The sequence below is a fragment of the Panthera tigris genome, chromosome A2 (assembly GCF_018350195.1).
Source record: "Panthera tigris isolate Pti1 chromosome A2, P.tigris_Pti1_mat1.1, whole genome shotgun sequence".
NCBI lineage: Eukaryota > Metazoa > Chordata > Mammalia > Carnivora > Felidae > Panthera > Panthera tigris.
Window position 1 is genome coordinate 903559 of NC_056661.1, and position 20932 is coordinate 924490.

The following is a 20932-nucleotide window of genomic DNA, read 5'->3' on the forward strand; positions in this document are numbered from 1 at the left end:
CCCTTCCTGGCTGTGTAAGCAAAGCAACGACATCCCCAGGCCTCAGTGTGCTCACCTGTAAAATGGGAACAGGGCCGGTTCCCGTGTCCCAGGACTTACGTAAGAGTGACACGAAAGAACACAAGGAAAGAGTCTGAGCTGTGGCTCGGAGATGTCCCCGCCGGTTCCCAGGAGGGTCCCAGACGGCCCACTAGCCCTTTCACCTGTCTCCCCTTGGCCGCCCATGCCGGGAGTCACAAACCCTTGTCTGCTCTTGGGTCCCCAGATTCTGTTCCTCCTCGCTGCCTAGCGCCCTGAATATATGGTACCCCTAACCCCCAGCGGGGCCCCTCCTGGGTCCCTGCCCCAGGCCCCGCTCCCTTTCCAACCAGCTCCAGCTCCAGAGATACTGGTTTTCTTTCTCCTCCTCTGAATCCTGCCACGGCTCCCAGTGCCACGAGAGCCCCGTCAAGCCCTCGCTTCCAGTCGCCTCTCCCTGGAAAGGCCTCCGAGAGGAGACGATCTCTCTGACCTCAGTTTCCTGCTCAGGGCAATGGGCACGTTAACACTTCACAGCCTGGCGGGAGGCGCAGGCTTGGAACAGCAGCGAGCCGGCTGATCGCACCGGATTGGCGCAGGGCTGTCGCGCCGGGCGCGAGCTCCTGTCTCATCCCCGAAACTCCCTCCAGCCCGGTGTCCCCGTGCGCCCCCGCCCCCCCCCACCCCGGCTCACCGCGCACACCTGCCCCCGCCCGCGCCTGGCCACGCCCCGAGCGTCGGGCCACGCCCCCTCCCCGCCCCCTCAGCCAATAAGACGCGCCCCAGCGGCGCGCGGCCCCGGGAGCAGCCGCGCGGTGGTCCCGCTGAGGCTGCGCCAGTGCCCGCGCCGAGCGCCCGCCAGGCTCCCGGCGGGATGGAACCCGGGCCGCGGCGGCGGCGGCGGCACAGTTGCCGCCCGCCGGTCTCCGTCTTCCTGCGCGACCCGAACTCCGGGCGCGTCTACAGGCGCGGAAAGCTGATCGGCAAGGTGCGGCCCCCCCGGCACCACGAGTGCGCGGCGAGGGTCCGGGGCCGCGCGGGGGTCCCGGCGGGGCGGGGAGGGGTGTGCGCGCGCGATCGCGAGCCCCGGCGAGCCCCCGGGTTTTCTTCCTGCGTGTGTCCGCGCGAGTTTGGGGTCTGGCGTTGGGCTTGCGCGGGTTGCGCGGCCGCGTCTGTGGCGTAGCCCCTACACCGCGTGCGCTGTGGCGGGAACCGCTCTTTGGCGTCCTGTGAGGTGCCCGTGGGTCGGCCGTCTGTCCGGGGCTGTGGGTGAGCGCTCGAGTGTTACCGGGCTCCGTGCCTCCGCAAGAACTCTGTCGTGTTGTCTCCAGGCGCGCGTCTGAATGTGCTCCCGCGTCTGCGTGTGTCCATATGCTATATTGTGGTCCGCTGGCTGGGTGTTTCCAGATCTGGATACGTCTGGGGACGCGTGCCTGCGCTTTCCTGCATGCTCGGGGGGGTTGCCTGTGCGGGTCTGAGGGTGTGAGCTGTGTGTCCGTGCGTCTCCTGTTGTCTGTGTGTCTGTGCACGTGAAGAGGCCTGGTCACCTGTCCGCACACCTGCTCACACTTGGCGGCTGAGCCGGGCACCTCTCCGCCGCAGGGTGCCTTCAGCCGCTGCTACAAGCTGATGGACATGTCCACCAGTGCGGTGTTTGCCCTCAAGGTGGTGCCTCGCGGTGGGGGCGGGGCCGGGCGGCTCCGCACCCGGGGGAAGGTAGGCCCAGCCCTTCCCTCGCAGGGGGGCGCCAGACAGGTTCCTGCCCTTGGGGGTGAGGGTGTACGCCCCTGGGCCCGAGTACTAGGGGTCAGGTGGGGCCACGCCTGCAGGTGGAACGTGAGATCGCCCTGCACAGCCGCCTGCGACACCGAAACATTGTAGCCTTCCACGGACACTTTGCTGACCGCGACCACGTGTACATGGTGCTGGAGTACTGCAGCCGCCAGGTGCCCCGGGGCGGGTGGAGAGGGAGCCTGCACCGCGCCCCGCCCCCCCCATGTTTGTGGTGCTCCCCTCGCCCACCTGTGTGTCTCTGTACTTACCTGTCTCTGCTGTGTCTGCACCAGACGCGTCTGTGCTCGTCCATTATGCACCGGTGCCCACCTGGGCTCGGGTGACTCACTTCTGCACACCAGGACTCACTTGTGCCCATTTATTCATCTGGCCCATCTCTTCATCTGTGGCCGTGTAGGACCACCTTAACTCGATCCAGCCCCCCTGAGCACAGCTGTGCCCGCCTGTGTCTATCCTGTGCCCACCTGTGTTCACCTGTGCCCACCTGTGCCCCCCTGTGCTCACCTGTGCCTACCTGTGCACACCTTTGCTCACCTGTGCTCTCCTGTGCTCACCCGTGCCTACCTGTGCCCTCCTGTGTCCACCTGTGCTCACCTGTGCCCTCCTGTGCTCACCTGTGCCCACCCGTGCCCTCCTGTGCTCACCTGTGAGTACCTGTGTCCTCCTGTGCTCACCTGTGCCCTCCTGTGCTCACCTGTGCCCACCCGTGCCCTCCTGTGCTCACCTGTGAGTACCTGTGCCCACCTGTGCTCACCTGTGCCCACCTGTGCCCTCCTGTGTCCTCCTGTGGTCACCTGTGCCCACCTGTGCCTGCCTGTGCCCTCCTGTGCCCACCTTTGCTCACCTGTGCCCACCTGTGCTCACCTATGCCCTCCTGTGCCCACCTGTGTCCTCCTGTGCTCACCTGTGCCTTCCCATGCTCACCTGTGCCCTCCTGTGCCCACCTGTGCTCACCTATGCCCACCTGTGCTCACCTATGCCCTCCTGTGCCCACCTGTGCCCTCCCGTGCTCACCTGTGCCCTCCTGTGCCCACCTTTGCTCACCTGTGCCCACCTGTGCCCACCTGTGCCACCTGTGCATCCTCCATGCCACTGCTGCCTGCGGTCACCTGCAGTCACTGGCCCACGTTCTGGAGGCACGGCAGACCCTGACGGAGCCCGAGGTGCGCTACTACCTGCGGGGCCTGGTCAGCGGCCTGTGCTACCTGCACCAGCGGCGCATTGTGCACCGCGACCTGAAGCCCAGTGAGTGGGGGGAGGGGCGCGGGGGGGAGTGGCTTCCGCCCTCATAGCCCTCATACCCCGTTGCCCCCGCCCCCCTCACCCCCCCCCCCCCCCCCCCCCCCCCCCCGGCAGGTAACTTCTTCCTGAACAAGAACATGGTGCTAAAGATTGGAGACCTGGGGCTGGCTGCCAGGGTGGGGCCGGGGGGCCGCTGCCACAGGTACACGGAGGGCTCGAGGGCGCGGGCGGGGCTGGTGTGGCACGCGGGCCCCAGCGTTCCCGAGCCCGCCGTCATCCCCTCCCAGAGTGCTCTGCGGGACCCCCAACTTCCTGGCCCCGGAGGTCATCTCCAGGAGTGGACACTCCTGCCAGTCAGACATCTGGGCTCTCGGCTGCATCATGTGAGTGGGTCCCGGGGAGCCCCGGGCCTGGGGAAGAGGGCAGGGGCAGGCGAGGACAGGTGTGAGTATGTAGGGGGGAGGGTGAATGGGGACAGGCAGGCGTGAGCGTGCCTGGGACACGTGTGGACGGGCGTGGGCGGGCGCGGGGCCGGTGGGAGCCGTGCGGGTGTGCATAGGGCACGTGGGAGGGAACACGGGTTCGAGCCGGCACGGAGGTGTGGACGGGCGTGTGCCGGTGCACACGGGCAGATGCGGGTAGGTCCGCGGTCGTGAGGTACCGGGAGTGGAACCCCCGCAGGCAGGCGTGCAGACAGACGTTGGCGTCAGCCGAGTGGACGGGACCGGCCAGGTGGGAGCGGGTGTGGGGCAGGTGCGGGAAAGCGGACGCGAAGCCTGTCCGGAGCAGGGGGGTGTGGGTAGGGGCACGCCACGCCTGGGCACCCAGGCCCCTGCCCCACCCTCCACCCCTACCCCCCGCCCCCGGGGCAGGTACACGGCGCTGACCGGGGCCCCTCCCTTCACGGCGGCTCCCCTGTCGGAGATGTACCAGAACATCAGAGCCGGCCGCTACCCCGAGCCTGCCCACCTGTCCCCCAACGCGCGCCGCCTCATCGCCCGCCTGCTGGCGCCCGACCCCGCGGAGCGGCCCAGCCTGGACCGCCTGTTGCGGGATGACTTCTTCACACAGGTGCGTGGGGTCCAGCGAGGTGCCGAGGCCCCGGGGGGCCGGGCAGCCCGCGCCCGGTGCTCACCCCCGGTGCCCGCCTCCAAAGGGCTTCACCCCGGACTGGCTGCCGGCCCGCTCCTGCCACAGCCCGCCCATCTTTACCATGCCCCAGCCTCTGCGCAGGCTCGTCCGGAAGGTGGGCCAGCTGCTGCTGGCCCAGTGCCGGCCCCCCTGTGAGTACCGCACCCGCCCCCCTCCCCTGCTCCCGCCGCCTGCACCCGCCCCCGCCTGGCCGTGGGTCCTTTCCACTCCTCCGCACCTTCCCATCTGTGGCAGAGGCGGATGTGGGTGGCGGATACCCCCCTGCTGCACGGGGGCCGGGCTGTGCCCCCCCCAAACTCCTTGCGCTCCCCCAGGCCCCTGCACTCCGAACGAGGCCTCGGATTCAGGAGGAGGTGGTTCAGATCGTGACTCCACGGAGCGGGGCGGTGAGGTGAGGGCTCGGGGCAGCGCGCACGTGGAGGCGTGTGGGACGCATTCTTACGGGGGGAGGGGCTTCAGAGCCACGAGGCTGGAGCCCTCCCCCACCTCAGGGCCCTCCTGGGGGCCCAGGGCCTCCCCTCACCCCTGCTGCTTCCTCCCCAGGCCTCCCTGTTGGACAGAGAGGCTCCCCGCTCTGCAGTCCCCGTCTACCTGCTCACCCACGGGACCCTCCGGAGTGACCCAGCCGGTGAGCAGACACTCCATCCTAGGAGGGGGCTGCTGGTGGGGAGTGAGGGTAGAGAGGTGGGGGGCGGTGACTGGGCCTTGCCAGGGTCACGGCCCCTCTCTTGGCCTCACCTTTCCCACCTGTAAAATGGGAACGATGTTCAGAATCGTTCTGGGTTCAAAATAAGATTTATCCAGATTTGAGAGTTGGGGGCGGGGCTGGTGGGAGGGGCCCTCGTGGTGGGGGTCCAGGCCTGTCCTCCCTCCACGCTGCCCCACATAGATCTGTCTCCCCAGGACCCAAGGGGAGCCAGAGGCAGGAGGTAGAGGCGGCCATCAGGAGCTTGCTGCTCTGCCTGGATCCCAGCCTCCCAGGTAGGAGCCCAGCGGACTCACCCGGGCCACCTGCCTCTTCACATCCAAAGACAAGCGCCTTGTTCTGTCCAGGGTCCTGCCGGTATTTCTGGGGCTCTGCTGCGGGGACCGAGCTGAGAGAGGCTTCAGAGCACAGTGATGCCCACCCCGTGCACTCCCCACCTCGACCCCCACCAGCACCCACCGCGTCCTGCCCCTCCTTGGTCACTGTCCTCGGAGCTTTTTCTTTCCCGTAGGGTTCTGCTTAGTCTTCGGTCTCACGCCCTCTTCCTCGCCCTCCTCCTCGCGGCTGTAGCACAGAAGGACCCTAGACTTTAAGGTTCTTCCATCGGTGGAGCCAACTCGTGTTCAAATGTCTTCAGTAAACAGTGGAAGATGATTTGAGATTTTCAGCGAAGGCAGCCCGGAGAGCGCCCAGTGCGGCTCAGCCGGCTTCCCGGGGCCGCTGGATTTCCCGTGTTCTCACTAATGCCTTTTTTCTCCCAGGATCCCATCCAGGATTCCATAAGCCACTGAGCAGTTTGTGTTTAACACGATTTTTTTTTTTAATGAAATAAAGGAAAGCCTGTAGTGTCCGTGTGCCCCAGCCCCGTCCTCCCCCGCCCTGCACTTTCCTCTACGCGTCCCGCGCCTCCCCCACTCCCCCACCAGGCCCTGCTGAGACCCCCTTGCTCAGCTCCCTTCTTTGCGCCCAGCCCCACAGGACCCCCCGGGAGGGCAGCAGCCGGTCCTCTGGGCCCCCGCGTGGGTGGATTATTCCAGCCAGTATGGCTTCGGCTATCAGCTGTCGGATGGGGGCAGCGGTGTCCTGCTTCGGGACGGCACGCACATGGCCCTGCGCCCCCCGGGGGAGTAAGTTTTGGGGCTCCTGTGGCCCCCCCCACCTTTCCTTAATCATTCTGCAAGTATTTATTAAAATAGGGCCTGCTCTGCGCATCTGTAAGCCCTTCCTGCCTGACCACTTTGCAGGGGGTGGGGGTGGAGGTGACCCTCTACAACCTGGTTGTGGAGGGGCTTTCTGAAGAAGTGACATTCAGGCGAGACCTGAAAGATGGGAAGGAGCCTGTCAGGAACAGCGTTGAGGCACGGGGAACAGCATGTGCAAAGCTCCTGACATGGGTCCCAGCGCAGTGGGTTTGAGGAAAAGTGAGATGGGGGGACAGGGAGGCTGTGAAGTCAGTGACCTTCAAGCCGTGGTTGGAACAGGTCACGTTTGACATGACCTTCACGGCAGGAGTGACATAGACTCAGCAGGGAGACAGTTGGACTGGTCAGGTAGGGACAGGCCGTGGCGGGGTGGGGGGTGGGAGGGGAGGGCAGGAAGGTGGGAGCAGCCCTGAGGCAGGATGGGAAGATGGCAGAGGGGTGGGTTTGGGGGCGGGTCAGGATCTCAGTGGGGACGTGCTGGGTCCATGGCTCCGGCGAGTGGCCAGGGCTGCAGGTGTGGCTAGAGGGGCCGTAAAGAGCTGGTCTCCAGATCCCCATCCCAGGGGGTGTGGCTGGTGGGAAAGTGTCCTCGGGCGTCGGGTGCCCAGGATCGAGGCTGTGGCAGCCAGCACCGCCCTGTACCCCCTCTCCAGCCGGGTCTGCTACGCATCCGCGCGGGGGAAGCTGGACACGTTCGCCCCGAGGGACGCGCCCAGCCCGCTGGGGGCCAAGCTGGCCGTCCTCCGGCTCTTGGCCCGACACATGCAGCAGCGGCGGCGGGAGGTAAGGGCCGGACGGGGCGGGGCCGGGCCGCTGGGGACACGGCCAGCCCGAGGCCCGCAAGGCTGGGTCTGTCCGCAGGAGGAGGGCCGGCCCGCGCCCACCCCCCCGGCGGCCCCCGGCCACTGCCTGCTGCGCTTCCTCATGTCGGACCGGGCTTTGCTGCTGCTTTTCAGCGACGGGACACTGCAGGTGAGTGTGCAGGGTGGCCCTCGTCCTCGGTGGCCTCCGCGGGGCAGCCCCGGGGCCCCCGGGCCGTCAGGCACTGTTGGGGGCGCGGCCGGGGGCAGCGGGGCACGTTGACCTCTACAAACACCGGGAAACCGAACACGTGTGTCCGTGCCGGGGCAGCGTGATTCGGGGTCATCTCCACGGGTGACGTTCGCAGCTGCCAGAACGTCATGTCCCCGGAAAGTCATTTCTAGACTGAGGCTTTCCCGAGCGGTCACGGTGACGTCAGTCTGACACATCCTAGCCAGCCCCCAGTCCGACGGCCCGGGCAGTGCTTTCGTTGTTATTATTTTTTTTAATTTTTTAAGGTTTTATTATATTTTTGACGGACAGAGCATGAGCAGGGGAGGGGCAGAGAGAGAGAGGGAGACACAGAATCCGAAGCAGCTCCAGGCTCCGAGCTGTCCGCACAGAGCCCGACGCGGGGCTCGAACCCGCGAACCGCGGGATCGTGACCTGAGCCGAAGTCGGACGCTCAACCGACTGAGCCCCCCATGCACCCCTGCTTTCCTTGTTATTTGTAAAAATTATGATTTTATTTTCCAGGAACCCCTCCCTGCCTGTTCAGACTAGAGTGGGGCTAGCGCGCTCGCGCTGACCCAGGCGGGGCCGCAGCTGGGGAGGCCAGTTCACCCGGGTCACGGGCTTAAGAGCGGGGGTCTCACTGGGTGGCCGTGGGAAGGGGGGTCCCCGTCTGAGTCTTGTTGTCCCGTCGGTGCAGCAGGGCCCCCGGGCTTGCTCCCTGAGCTCCTGGAGGGGGGGTGGGGGGCGGCCGCTGAGACCCAGGCAGGAGGCTCTCAGCCTCCTTCCACCTGCCCTGTTCATGCCAGGGCAGGGGGTAGGCCCGGGGGGAGCCCTCTCTCCTGACCTCGCTCCTCTCCCCTTGGCAGGTGAGCTGCCGCGGAGACCAGGCTCACCTGGTCCTGAGCGGCCAGGGCCGGGAGCTGCGGCTCACGGTCCGGGAACGCGGCCAGCGCAGCACCACGCACCCCCTGGGCGCCCTGCGGAGCCCCAGCTGCGCCCCGGCCACCCGGCAGCGCCTTCTCTACGCTCTTCACATGCTGCAGAGCGTCTAGTGCCGGGGCCCCGGCTCCGTTCAGGCTCTGGTTCCCCAGAGGGGTGTCCCTGGGGACAGCATGGCGGTGGGGGGGGCTCAGGGGGGCTCGCTTTGTGTCATGACTCTTCAGCCCAGACTTTTGTGCGGCTTTGTCCTTTTTTTCATTAAAGAAAACTTGACTCCCCAGCCTGCCGTCCGCCTCTCTGGTGGCGTTAGACGCCTCGTGGCCTGTAAGCGGAGGGGACATTTCGATCAGCCCTGAGCTCACTCCTCTTCCTGGCCACCAGAGCGGCTGTGCCGTGACCCCAGAGCTGAAGCGTGTGACCTTTGCTCAGTGGCGGGGCAGGGAAGTCGGTGGCCCGTGCTCTGCAGGGAAGGCGTCTTGTGACAGCCAGGGGACATGTGCTCCCAGGGCCGGCCGACGACCGGGAGCTACACGCAGCCTATTCTCACAGGGACACGAATTCCGGAAAGGACCGGCCAGCCAGCAAACAGCCCAGGGACGGCTGAGATTTTGAGACTGGAGGCTTGGGGAGGCCGGCTGCTCCCTGATGCCGACTGCTGGGAGACTTTTTTTTTGTTTTTTTTAAACTTTGTATTTATTTTTGAGAGAGTGCCATCAGGGCAGGGGCAGAGAGAGAGGGGGACACAAAATCTGAAGCAGGCTCCAGGCTCCGAGCTGTCAGCACGGAGCCCCACATGGGGCTCGAACCCACAAACCATGAGGTCATGACCTGAGCCGAAGTCATACACTTAACCCACTGAGCCACCCAGGCGCCCCATATCATTTTTTAAAATGCCCTCAGCCTTTAGAGAGTCCTTGGTGGGGGCGGTCCTGCCCCCAGGGGGTGTGGGGTCGGCAGCTGTCACGTGGGAGGGGGATGGGTGGGGGCGGTCCTACATCAAGGGGGTGGGGCCAGGGTGCGGCTCCGTCCCCAGGGTACCCGGATGCCCCTAAGTCCCCAGTGCCGGGGAGAGACCCTGCTTTAGAGAAACTGAAGTATTCACAGGCCTGATGCTTAATTTTATTGGAGTCAGGGAAGCAAACAGTGAAGATGAAAAGCAACATTGTGGGGGAGGGGTGGCTTCCGGTGCCCATGCAGCACCCTGCCCACCGCCATCGCTGTCATTGTCCCTCGGCTGGCGCCCGCGTCATGTCATACCCGTCAGGAGAGAGGACAGGGGGTTGGGGGGTGCCTCCCAGGCAGATCGCCGCCCCGCTCAGGACCCCCTGCGCTGCGGGCGCCCTTGGGACCAGAGCGGCCCCCGGGCACCCTGCAAGCTGTCCCTGCTGAGCCACTTACTGTCGATTCCAAAAGTGTAACGTGGATGCCATCTACTTGTGACAAGTTGCAAACTGGCAGAGCGGCCGCCTTCCTGGGGAGGTCGCGGGGGCACCGGCCCTCAGGTTTCCCCAGCGAAGAAGGAAACCATCAATGCGCCCTTGCCTTTTCCCTCAACCATGTGCCTGGATGCATTTCTGCGCCTGCGTGTGAAGGCCCGCCTCCCGCCCGCTGCCAGTGCAAGGGAGGGAGGAGGGAAAGCCGGCTCTTCGGGCCGAGGGAGGTCGGGAGGCCGCATGCCTTGGTGTGGCCTGACGTGGGAGGAGAAACTCTCGTGCACAAGAGGGGCGGGAGCTGAAGAGCCCTGGGAGAACCTGGGAGGAAGGGGCTGTGGGTGGGACAGGAACTGGCAGAAGGGAGACAGAAAACACTGGATATATACATCCTGCTGTTTTTGCCCTATTAGTAGTAGTATGGACATGAAATTTACATAACATGCAATTAACCATTTAAAAAAATTTTTTCATGTTTATTTTTGAGACAGAGTGTGTGTGTGAGCAGGGGAGGGGCTGAGAGAGAGGGAGACACAGAATCGGAAGCAGGCTCCAGGCTCGGAGCCGTCAGCACAGAGTCCGACGCGGGGCTCGAACCCTCACACCGTGAGATCATGGCCTGAGCTGAAGTCGGGCGCTCAACCGACTGACCCACCCATTAACCATTTTATTTATTTTATTTTATTTTTTGTATTTTTTCCCCAGCCCGTTAACCATTTTAAAGTGCATAACTCAGGGCCACCCGCGTGGCTCAGTCGGCTGTCTGACTCTAGACTTCAGCTCAGGTCGTGATCTCGTGGTTCTTGAGATCAAGCCCCATGTGGCCGGGCTTTGTGCTGACAGTGGGGAGCCTGCTTGGGATTCTCTCTGTTTCTCTCTCTTAAAATAAAATAAATAATAAACTTCAAGTGTAGAACTCAGTGGCGTTGATGCATTCATAATGTTATGCAACCACCACTTCCATCTAGTTCCAGAACATTCCATGAGCACAAGAGGAAACTCCACCCCCATTAGCAGCCACCTCCCCCAGCCCCCGGCCCCCACGAGACCCCTTCCCGTCCGTGGATGAGCCTGTTCTGGACGTTCACACACGTGGACTCACACCCCGTGTGGCCTCTGGTGTCGGGTTCCCTCCCTGAGCGTCGAGTGCTCGGGGTCCGTCTGCGGGGCGGCGGGGGTGGGCGCCTCGCTCCTGCTCACGGCCGAGGGACGCGCCGTGCGTGGTGGGCACATTGTGATTGTGCCATTCACCTGTGGGTGGCTTCGTGTTACACATGACAGAAACCCCTCCTCACACAAAGGACCGGCTTCCAGTGCCGAAATGGTCGGGAGTCGGACACAGGCCAAGGACTCCTTCTGCCTCTCGCTCCCTTTCTCCGTCTCTTGTGCTACCAACTTCTGTTTTGACTTCGCTCGTTAGCAGGCTCTGAGGCCAAGTGGGGGAAATGTGTCAGCCAGACTCTCCCATCAATGCAGGCAGAAGTCCCAGGTTGAAGCCTACTGGCCAGGCCTGGGCTACGTGGCTGCCCCGCCCCCAGCCAGATCACCTGGAAGGAGCGAGAGGGGTCCGCGAGGAGGGGAGGGGATGCCGACCTTCCCTGGTCATGTTGCTTCGCCTTGGTGTGTTTCCGGTCAACAGACGGTCTTCTGGGGGTGACCCCTCGTCTGGGAGTGACACTCAGCAGCCCCAGTGTCTTGCTATCCACACCCTTGGGTCACAAAAGATGCAGATGTCTGCCTGGCGCTCTCTGGGGTCGCTGGCTCCGCGCCCTCACCCCTGTGACCTGATGGTGCTCAGACAGCGCCGTTCAGAGGCCCGAGCCTCCCGCCAGCAGCCCCGGCCGGCCGCCTGGGAGCGGGTCCTCGGGCCCCAGCTGAGCCCCTCGGACCGGGCAGCCCCAGCCCGCCTGTGACCAGAACCTCGTGAGAGACCCCGAGCCAGAACCACGCATCTGGACCTCTTCCCACTTCCCGAACTCCAGAAATGATGAAGGAAAAAGACAAGTGTATTTCGCTGCTTCAGGTCACTCGGCTTTGTGCTGACTTGGTACCACTCAGCCGTAGCGAAACACGCATTGGACCCAGCCCGGGACCCAGCACCCTCAGCATGTAGCTGCCCGTCTTGCACAGTGCCCTGCCCTCAGTGCCTGCCCGCGCCCGTCTGCGGCCCCACAGCGGCGCCGGCTCAGTGAGCAGCCGGCCCACACGACACAGTATCTGGGTGACCTCCCAGACCAGCTCTCAGCCGGAGGGTGCGAACTGCAGGAGGGGCAGGGAGCCCCCCCCCCCGGGCTCCCACGCTGCGAGTTTCTGGAGTCTTCTTCAGACAGGGTAACAGGGCACCTCAAGAAATAAAATCATTAGCCTCCCTTTGGTGGGCGCTTGCAAGGGTCGGAGCTTCAAGAAGAGGCAGCGAATGCGTGCCAGGCCGGGCCTTCCTTTCTTTCTTTTTTATTTTGTTAAGAGGAAGCCGCCGAGAGAATGGATGCTCCGAAGGATGCAGGGAACTTGGCTTCCCCCCGCGCCCTGCCTCTGGACCACGTTCCCATTGGTCTGTGGGAGCGCGCGATGCGACGCCTCCTCCAATCAGCAGCAGGCGGGGCGGGGCCGGGCCCTGCGCGCAGCCGGGCAGATGTGATTGGCTGCTGCTGTGGCAACCGCGTGTGACGTCATAAAGCTTCGCAGGGGCCAGGTCCCGGACGCCGGCCTCGCGTGCCCCGCCTGCTCTAATCCACGTAACTCGGCTTGGGGTCGGGGGTTCTCTCCCCCACTTACCAGACGAGGAAACTGAGGCACGCGGGTGACCTCGATATGTAACTGCTGGGAGAAAAGTGTGGCTGGAGGCATGTCCACCTGCCCCCCTGCCAAACGGGGAAGTTTTAAAATCCTGGTGACTCCCGAGAGCCTGCGAGTGAGAACATACCATCGCAGACTGGTCACGGAGAACAAGAGCCTCCTGATACAACGTTTATGAAGCGACAACATCTTAGGAATGGGGGACAGATGAGTGGTTGCCAGGGCTACGGGTGGGGGGGGGGCACTTGCGGGGTGGACGCACGGATTTCCCCAGCTGGTGAACTTGTGGGCGATGCCATACCACACAGGTGAGTGCGAGTAAAATGAAAACAAGTGAATTGAAATAAGGGAGGTGATTGTATCAACGACAATATCCGGGTGGAGATACTGACTATCGATTTGTAAAATGTGACCATCAGGGAGCACCGGGCCAAGTGCACAAGGGAGTTTCTCAGCGGCATTTCTCACAACCGCAGGCGAATCTGCAGTGGCCTCAGTAAAGGCTTCAATCACAAAAAGCCCGCTGCTGGTTCCTCCGTAAGTTAAACACAGGATTACCGTATGGCCCAGGAAGCCCACCCCTGGGTGTATCCCCAAGACGATTTCCAACACGTGTTCGGAACCAAAACTGTGTTCGAGGTTCCATGCTGTCCGTAGGATTGATTAGGATTGACATCGGCCGTCATCTCCTGCCCGAGGTGGTTGAAAATGGTTTTCAGCTCCCAATTAATACATGTAAATAGGTGAGATTTTCTCCACTGGCAAATCTCAACCTCTCTCTGCAGATGGGAGAGTAATCAGATGTATTTTTACAGTCAGACGACATTTGTTGCTTGGCTTTCAGAACTTGTCCTGGGACCCGGCCCCTGTGTCCTTCACCATGGGACCTCGTTCTGCCTCCTCATCTCGTGGGGCGCCTGCACGGCTCAGTCGTTTAAACATCTGACTTCGGCTCAGGTCATGATCTCACAGTTTGTGGGTTCGGGCCCCGCGTCGGGCTCTGTGCTGACAGCTTGGAGCTCCGAGCCTGGAGCCTGCTTGGGATTCTGTGTCTCCCTCTGTCTGCCCCTCCCCGCGCGCTCGCTCTCTCTCAAAAATAAACATTTAAGAAACAGCCAATGAACTGGAGTCCTTTCTGCTACTGGGGACAGTGGCAAAATTCTCATGGAGATAGAGAATTCTCATGGAGAGAGAGTTCAAGTTGTCCTGTGTCACCCTTGGCCAAGGCCAGATCTGGTGTGAGTAAAGGAAAAACTCAGTTCTTTGGGGTCCTGTCATTTACTCAATCAACAAACATTTAGGGAGTGCCCCCTGTGTGCCAGGGCTGAGCTGCTGGCCCAGGGACGGGTCAGTGGTGAAAGGTGGAAAAGGTGGGTCCGTTTGTGGCCTGAGGGAGCCCACAACCCCCGGGGGGCGAAGAGACCCTAGTCTCCACTTTACACAATTCAAGCCCAACGCCGGTCCCCGCGGCCGTTGAGGCGTCATGTGCCGTTCGGGCCGCACGGTGGCGACAGAGCACGGGCTGCTCTGGCCCAGTCCGGTCGTGGGTGGGGCCTGTCCTGAGGAAGGCGCAGGGGGCCCGCGGGGGCACAGGTGCTTGGGGGCTTTCGGCTTCACCCCGCTTCTGCCCCAGAGCACACCCGCTCCGGGCTATGGCGAGCAACAGGCCTCAAGGTATCTCAATGACCTGTGCACTTAGTTCTGGTCCTTATTAACCACCCCCACCCGTGGCCCCACCTTTACCTGCCAGGCAGAATTCAGGAGCCCCAAGACGGAGCTCCCGGGCACACGCCTTTGTAAATCGATGCATTTCTGTCTCTCCATCCCCCCCCCCCCCCCCCCTTGCCAAATACAGCAAATACAAACACACGACATCCTGTTCAATCTGAATTTCAGGTCAGTAACCCGCGCAAAATCTGAAATATTAAAATGAAATGATTCAGGTTAACTGGGCGTCCTGTATCTTCCCGGGTGATCGCTCCAGCTCTGGTCACCGGGAGCTCTTTTCCTGCGGTGGCTCCTGTGTCCCTTGGACACCCCCCCATCCTTGTGGGCTGTTTGAACACATCCTTACCTTCCCAGACCACACGGTGTCTGGGCTCATTTTGCATTTTCGCTGTGCGGGCCACAGGGTCAGCCGTGTTTGCAAGGGTTTGGGGAAACTTTACCGCAGCTGCACAAAGCCCCCCCCAAACCTGCCCGCTTAAACCACTCACGCTGGTTCTCCAACAGCGCTGGGCTCAAAGGTCCTAACACCCAGGCGAGGGCAGGGCTGGTTCCCCTGGGGCCCCAAGGAGTCCCGTCTCCCCCACTTTTCCGGCTTCCAGAGGCGCCGCATCCTGGGCCCGCGGGCCCTCCTCATCCCCACGGCCAGCAACGCGGCCTCTCGTGAGGCCTCCCTCTCGTGAGGACGCTGGGCGCCCCAGGCACCAAGGGTCACCTCCGCCTCAGGGGCCGGGGCTTGCTGCCTCCTGCACAGTCCCCTCTGCCATGTAGGTGACATGCCGCCTCCTCTGTGACCCTTGTTTTGGGGCCTCCACACAGTTATCCCAGTTTCTAGGCCCTCTGGCCTTCCCTCCTGCTTCCCTGCTTGAAAAGTATTTGAAAGTCTGCATAGCATAGTACCTTCCCCGATGCTTCCTTGTTTGTGGCCATTTAAATTTAATTAATGCAAAACTAAAAGTTCCATTTCTTCATGGCACAAGTCACCTTTCAGATGCTCAGTCACTCGGTGTGGCTGGCTGGCGGCTCTTGTAATGGAGAGCTCAGATCTAGAACATTCCCATCATCGCAGAAAGTTCTGTTGGACAATGCTGGACTGGAACATTCTAGAGTGATCCTGTTCGGTATAGGAGCCATCAGCCATATGTGGCTGTTTACATTTACATTTATTTAAAATTTTTTAATATTTATTTGTAAGACAGAGTGCAAGCTAGGGAGAGGCGGGGGGGTGGGGGGGGACTCTATGCTGACAAGAGAGAACCTGATGGCAGGGCTTGAACTCAGGAGCCGTGACATCATGACCCGAGCCTAAGTCGGGTGTTCAACCGACTGAACCACCCAGGCGCCCCCACGTTTATATTTAAATTCTATTGGCCACTGAACTCCAGCATAGGGTGGTGTGACTTTCCCCTTGTAAAGGCTAAGGTCCAGGGGTGAGGGAGACAAAAATGGGGACTGCCGTGGAAGGCCTGACTGGGATGGATGAGACTAAAGGAGTCCCAAGGCCATGTTCCAGTTAAGCATTTCAACCTTGTCTCCCAGTATTGTAACCCGTCCCTCTGACTACTCTTTGTTCCCTGACCCTGCCCTGTGATCCCATCACCTCCAAGCCTTTGCCACACTGTCTCCCCAGTACCAACCAACCCCTCTATCTAGCCTTCCCCTTATTCCTGGGGCAGAATTCATCTCTCTTCTTCTGAAGTTCTGACTTACCCACCCACCATTCCTCCATCCCTCCACCCACCATCCCTCCATCCCTCCATCCCCCATCCCTCCATCTCTCCACCCACCATCCCTCCATCCCTCCACCCACCATCCCTCCATCCCTCCATCCCTCCACCCACCATCCCTCCATCCCTCCATCCACCATCCCTCCATCTCTCCATCCCTCCACCCACCATCCCTCCATCCCTCCATCCCTCCACCCACCATCCCTCCATCCCTCCACCCACCATCCCTCCATCTCTCCACCCACCATCCCTCCATCCCTCCACCCACCATCCCTCCATCCCTCCATCCACCATCCCTCCATCCCTCCACCCACCATCCCTCCATCCCTCCACCCACCATCCCTCCATCTCTCCACCCACCATCCCTTCATCCACCATCCCTCCATCCCTCCATCGCCCATCCCTCCACCCACCATCCCTCCATTCCTCCATCCCTCCATCCCCCATCCCTCCGTCCCTCCACCCACCTCCATCCATCCCTCCACCCACCATCCCTCCATCCCTCCATCCCTCCATCCCTCCATCCCTCCACCCACCATCCCTCCATCCCTCCATCCACCATCCCTCCATCCCTCCATCCACCATCCCTCCATCTCTCCATCCCTCCACCCACCATCCCTCCATCCTTCCACCCACCATCCCTCCATCCCTCCATCCACCATCCCTCCATCCCTCCACCCACCATCCCTCCATCCCTCCATCCCTCCACCCACCATCCCTCCATCTCTCCACCCACCATCCCTCCATCCCTCCACCCACCATCCCTCCATCCCTCCACCCACCATCCCTCCATCCCTCCATCCCTCCACCCACCATCCCTCCATCCCTCCACCCACCATCCTCCATCCCTCCACCCACCACCTCCATCCCTCCATCCACCATCCCTCCATCCACCATCCCTCCATCCCTCCACCCACCATCCCTCCATCCCTCCATCCACCATCCCTCCATCCCTCCACCCACCATCCCTCCATCTCTCCACCCACCATCCCTTCATCCACCATCCCTCCATCCCTCCATCACCCATCCCTCCACCCACCATCTCTCCATTCCTCCATCCCTCCATCCCCCATCCCTGCATCCCTCCACCCACCATCCCTCCATCCCTCCACCCACCATCCCTCCATCCCTCCATCCCTCCATCCCTCCACCCACCATCCCTCCATCTCTCCACCCTCCATCCCTCCATCCCTCCACCACCATCCCTCCATCACTCCATCCACCATCCCTCCATCCCTCCACCCACCATCCCTTCATCCCTCCATCCCCCATCCCTCCACCCACCATCCCTTCATCCACCATCCCTCCATCCCTCCATCCCCCATCCCTCCACCCACCATCCCTCCAACCCTCCACCCACCATCCCTCCATCCCTCCATCCCTCCATCCTTCCACCCACCATACCTCCATCCCTCCATCCCTCCATCCCTCCATCCCTCCACCCACCATCCCTCCATCCCTCCATCCACCATCCCTCCATCCCCATCCCTCCACCCACCGTCCCTCCATCCCTCCATCCCTCCATCCACCATTTCTCCATCCCTCCACCCTCCATCCCTCCATCCCTCCACCCACCATCCCTCCATCCCTCCATCCACCATCCCTCCATCTCTCCACCCACCATCCCTCCATCCCTCCACCCACCATCTCTCCACCCTCCATCCCTTCATCCACCATCCCTCCATCCCTCCATCCCTCCATCCCCCATCCCTCCACCCACCATCCCTCCATCCCTCCACCCACCATCCCTCCACCCACCATCCCTCCGTCCCTCCACCCACCATCCCTCCGTCCCTCCACTCACCATCCCTCCGTCCCTCCACCCACCATCCCTCCATCCCTCCATCCCTCCATCCCCCATCCCTCCACCCACCATCCCTCCACCCACCATCCCTCCGTCCCTCCACCCACCATCCCTCCGTCCCTCCACTCACCATCCCTCCGTCCCTCCACCCACCATCCCTCCATCCCTCCATCCCTCCATCCCTCCATCCCTCCACCCACCATCCCTCCATCCCTCCATCTCTCCACCCACCATCCCTCCATCCCTCCATCTCTCCACCCACCATCCCTCCATCACTCCACCCACCATCCCTCCATCACTCCACCCACCATCCCTCCATCCCTCCATCTCTCCACCCACCATCCCTCCATCCCTCCATCTCTCCACCCACCATCCCTCCATCACTCCACCCACCATCCCTTCATCCCTCCATCCCCCATCCCTCCACCCACCATCCCTTCATCCACCATCCCTCCATCCCTCCATCCCTCCATCCCTCCATCCCCCATCCCTCCACCCACCATCCCTCCAACCCTCCACCCACCATCCCTCCATCCCTCCATCCCTCCATCCTTCCACCCACCATACCTCCATCCCTCCATCCACCATCCCTCCATCCCTCCACCCACCATCCCTCCATCCCTCCATCCACCATCCCTCCATCCCCATCCCTCCACCCACCGTCCCTCCATCCCTCCATCCCTCCATCCACCATTTCTCCATCCCTCCACCCTCCATCCCTCCATCCCTCCACCCACCATCCCTCCATCCCTCCATCCACCATCCCTCCATCTCTCCACCCACCATCCCTCCATCCCTCCACCCACCATCTCTCCACCCTCCATCCCTTCATCCACCATCCCTCCATCCCTCCATCCCTCCATCCCCCATCCCTCCACCCACCATCCCTCCATCCCTCCACCCACCATCCCTCCACCCACCATCCCTCCGTCCCTCCACCCACCATCCCTCCGTCCCTCCACTCACCATCCCTCCGTCCCTCCACCCACCATCCCTCCATCCCTCCATCCCTCCATCCCCCATCCCTCCACCCACCATCCCTCCACCCACCATCCCTCCGTCCCTCCACCCACCATCCCTCCGTCCCTCCACTCACCATCCCTCCGTCCCTCCACCCACCATCCCTCCATCCCTCCATCCCTCCATCCCTCCATCCCTCCACCCACCATCCCTCCATCCCTCCATCTCTCCACCCACCATCCCTCCATCCCTCCATCTCTCCACCCACCATCCCTCCATCACTCCACCCACCATCCCTCCATCACTCCACCCACCATCCCTCCATCCCTCCATCCACCATCCCTCCATCCCTCCACCCACCATCCCTCCATCTCTCCACCCACCATCCCTTCATCCACCATCCCTCCATCCCTCCATCACCCATCCCTCCACCCACCATCTCTCCATTCCTCCATCCCTCCATCCCCCATCCCTGCATCCCTCCACCCACCATCCCTCCATCCCTCCACCCACCATCCCTCCATCCCTCCATCCCTCCATCCCTCCACCCACCATCCCTCCATCTCTCCACCCTCCATCCCTCCATCCCTCCACCACCATCCCTCCATCACTCCATCCACCATCCCTCCATCCCTCCACCCACCATCCCTTCATCCCTCCATCCCCCATCCCTCCACCCACCATCCCTTCATCCACCATCCCTCCATCCCTCCATCCCTCCATCCCTCCATCCCCCATCCCTCCACCCACCATCCCTCCAACCCTCCACCCACCATCCCTCCATCCCTCCATCCCTCCATCCTTCCACCCACCATACCTCCATCCCTCCATCCACCATCCCTCCATCCCTCCACCCACCATCCCTCCATCCCTCCATCCACCATCCCTCCATCCCCATCCCTCCACTCACCGTCCCTCCATCCCTCCATCCCTCCATCCACCATTTCTCCATCCCTCCACCCTCCACCCTCCATCCCTCCACCCACCATCCCTCCATCCCTCCATCCACCATCCCTCCATCTCTCCACCCACCATCCCTCCATCCCTCCACCCACCATCTCTCCACCCTCCATCCCTTCATCCACCATCCCTCCATCCCTCCATCCCTCCATCCCTCCATCCCCCATCCCTCCACCCACCATCCCTCCATCCCTCCACCCACCATCCCTCCACCCACCATCCCTCCGTCCCTCCACCCACCATCCCTCCGTCCCTCCACTCACCATCCCTCCGTCCCTCCACCCACCATCCCTCCATCCCTCCATCCCTCCATCCCCCATCCCTCCACCCACCATCCCTCCACCCACCATCCCTCCGTCCCTCCACCCACCATCCCTCCGTCCCTCCACTCACCATCCCTCCGTCCCTCCACCCACCATCCCTCCATCCCTCCATCCCTCCATCCCTCCATCCCTCCACCCACCATCCCTCCATCCCTCCATCCCTCCACCCACCATCCCTCCATCCCTCCATCTCTCCACCCACCATCCCTCCATCCCTCCATCTCTCCACCCACCATCCCTCCATCACTCCACCCACCATCCCTCCATCACTCCACCCACCATCCCTCCATCCCTCCATCCACCATCCCTCCATCCCTCCATCCACCATCCCTCCATCCCTCCATCCCTCCATCCCTCCATCCACCATCCCTCCATCCCCCATCCCTCCATCCCTCCACCCACCATCCATCACTCACTATCCGTCATCCATGCATTCATTCACTCACCCTCCACCTGTCTATTTACTCATCCATCCATCTCTCCATCCATCCAACAAATACTAAGCACCTTCCAGGTTCCAGGCATTGTTTATTCTTCTGTGTGGTTGGTTGGAGTTTTCCCGGCCCCAGAGGGGTTGTGTCCGCATTGATCCCCTCCAGAATGTATTCTCTGAGGGCACAGATGGAGGGCGGGAACTACTACAAGCCAGCATGTAACATGTGTCAGGCTTTGCATTAACCTACAGGTGATTAAGCCCCGATTAAGCCCCCATTTTACAGATAAGAAAACTGAGGTCAGGGAGATAACATGCCCAGGGTCGTGAAGCAGGAAGGTGGTCTGTCTGTCTTTAGAGATTCTTTCCCTACACTGGTGGGCATGAGGTGACATATCCCTCCTGTCCCAGGGAACTGTCAAGGGAACACGTGGTCATGCAGGTGACTTACCGTTCCCGCAGCGAACCCACTTTGCAGATGGGAGAACCATGGGGTTACACTTCAGCACCTCCCTGAAATCTGATGAGACACGGAATGAAGGCCTTCTCAGCAGATACTGGGTGAGAGTCACATTGATGTGCTGAGCCCGTGAACCCAGAGGGCGACGAAAACTTGTCTCAGTCTTTGGCTGCCCAGAGTGTGCCCAGATGTGAAGAAGCTGCACTTTTGCTGAGCATCCCTGACC

At 62.2% G+C, this 20932-nt stretch overlaps 1 protein-coding gene and 1 long non-coding RNA gene across 2 annotated transcripts; both read left to right on the forward strand.

Moving 5' to 3' along the window:
- Positions 1 to 1651: 1651 nt before the first annotated feature.
- On the forward strand, positions 1652 to 8231 carry PLK5 (polo like kinase 5 (inactive)). The gene is given in 16 exon segments (XM_042977456.1): positions 1652 to 1734; positions 1848 to 1964; positions 2928 to 3057; positions 3169 to 3256; positions 3342 to 3437; positions 3927 to 4125; positions 4211 to 4337; positions 4521 to 4597; positions 4750 to 4834; positions 5110 to 5187; positions 5883 to 5986; positions 5989 to 6039; positions 6157 to 6224; positions 6678 to 6897; positions 6976 to 7086; positions 8016 to 8231. Coding segments are annotated over 16 exon segments (1818 nt in total). The 5' UTR covers positions 1652 to 1653; the 3' UTR covers positions 8202 to 8231.
- A 3993-nt stretch (positions 8232 to 12224) lies between these two features.
- LOC122236356 lies at positions 12225 to 13304 on the forward strand. Its single transcript, XR_006214419.1, has 3 exons — positions 12225 to 12622; positions 12734 to 13057; positions 13159 to 13304. It is a non-coding gene; the product is annotated as an uncharacterized LOC122236356 (long non-coding RNA).
- Positions 13305 to 20932: the final 7628 nt, after the last annotated feature.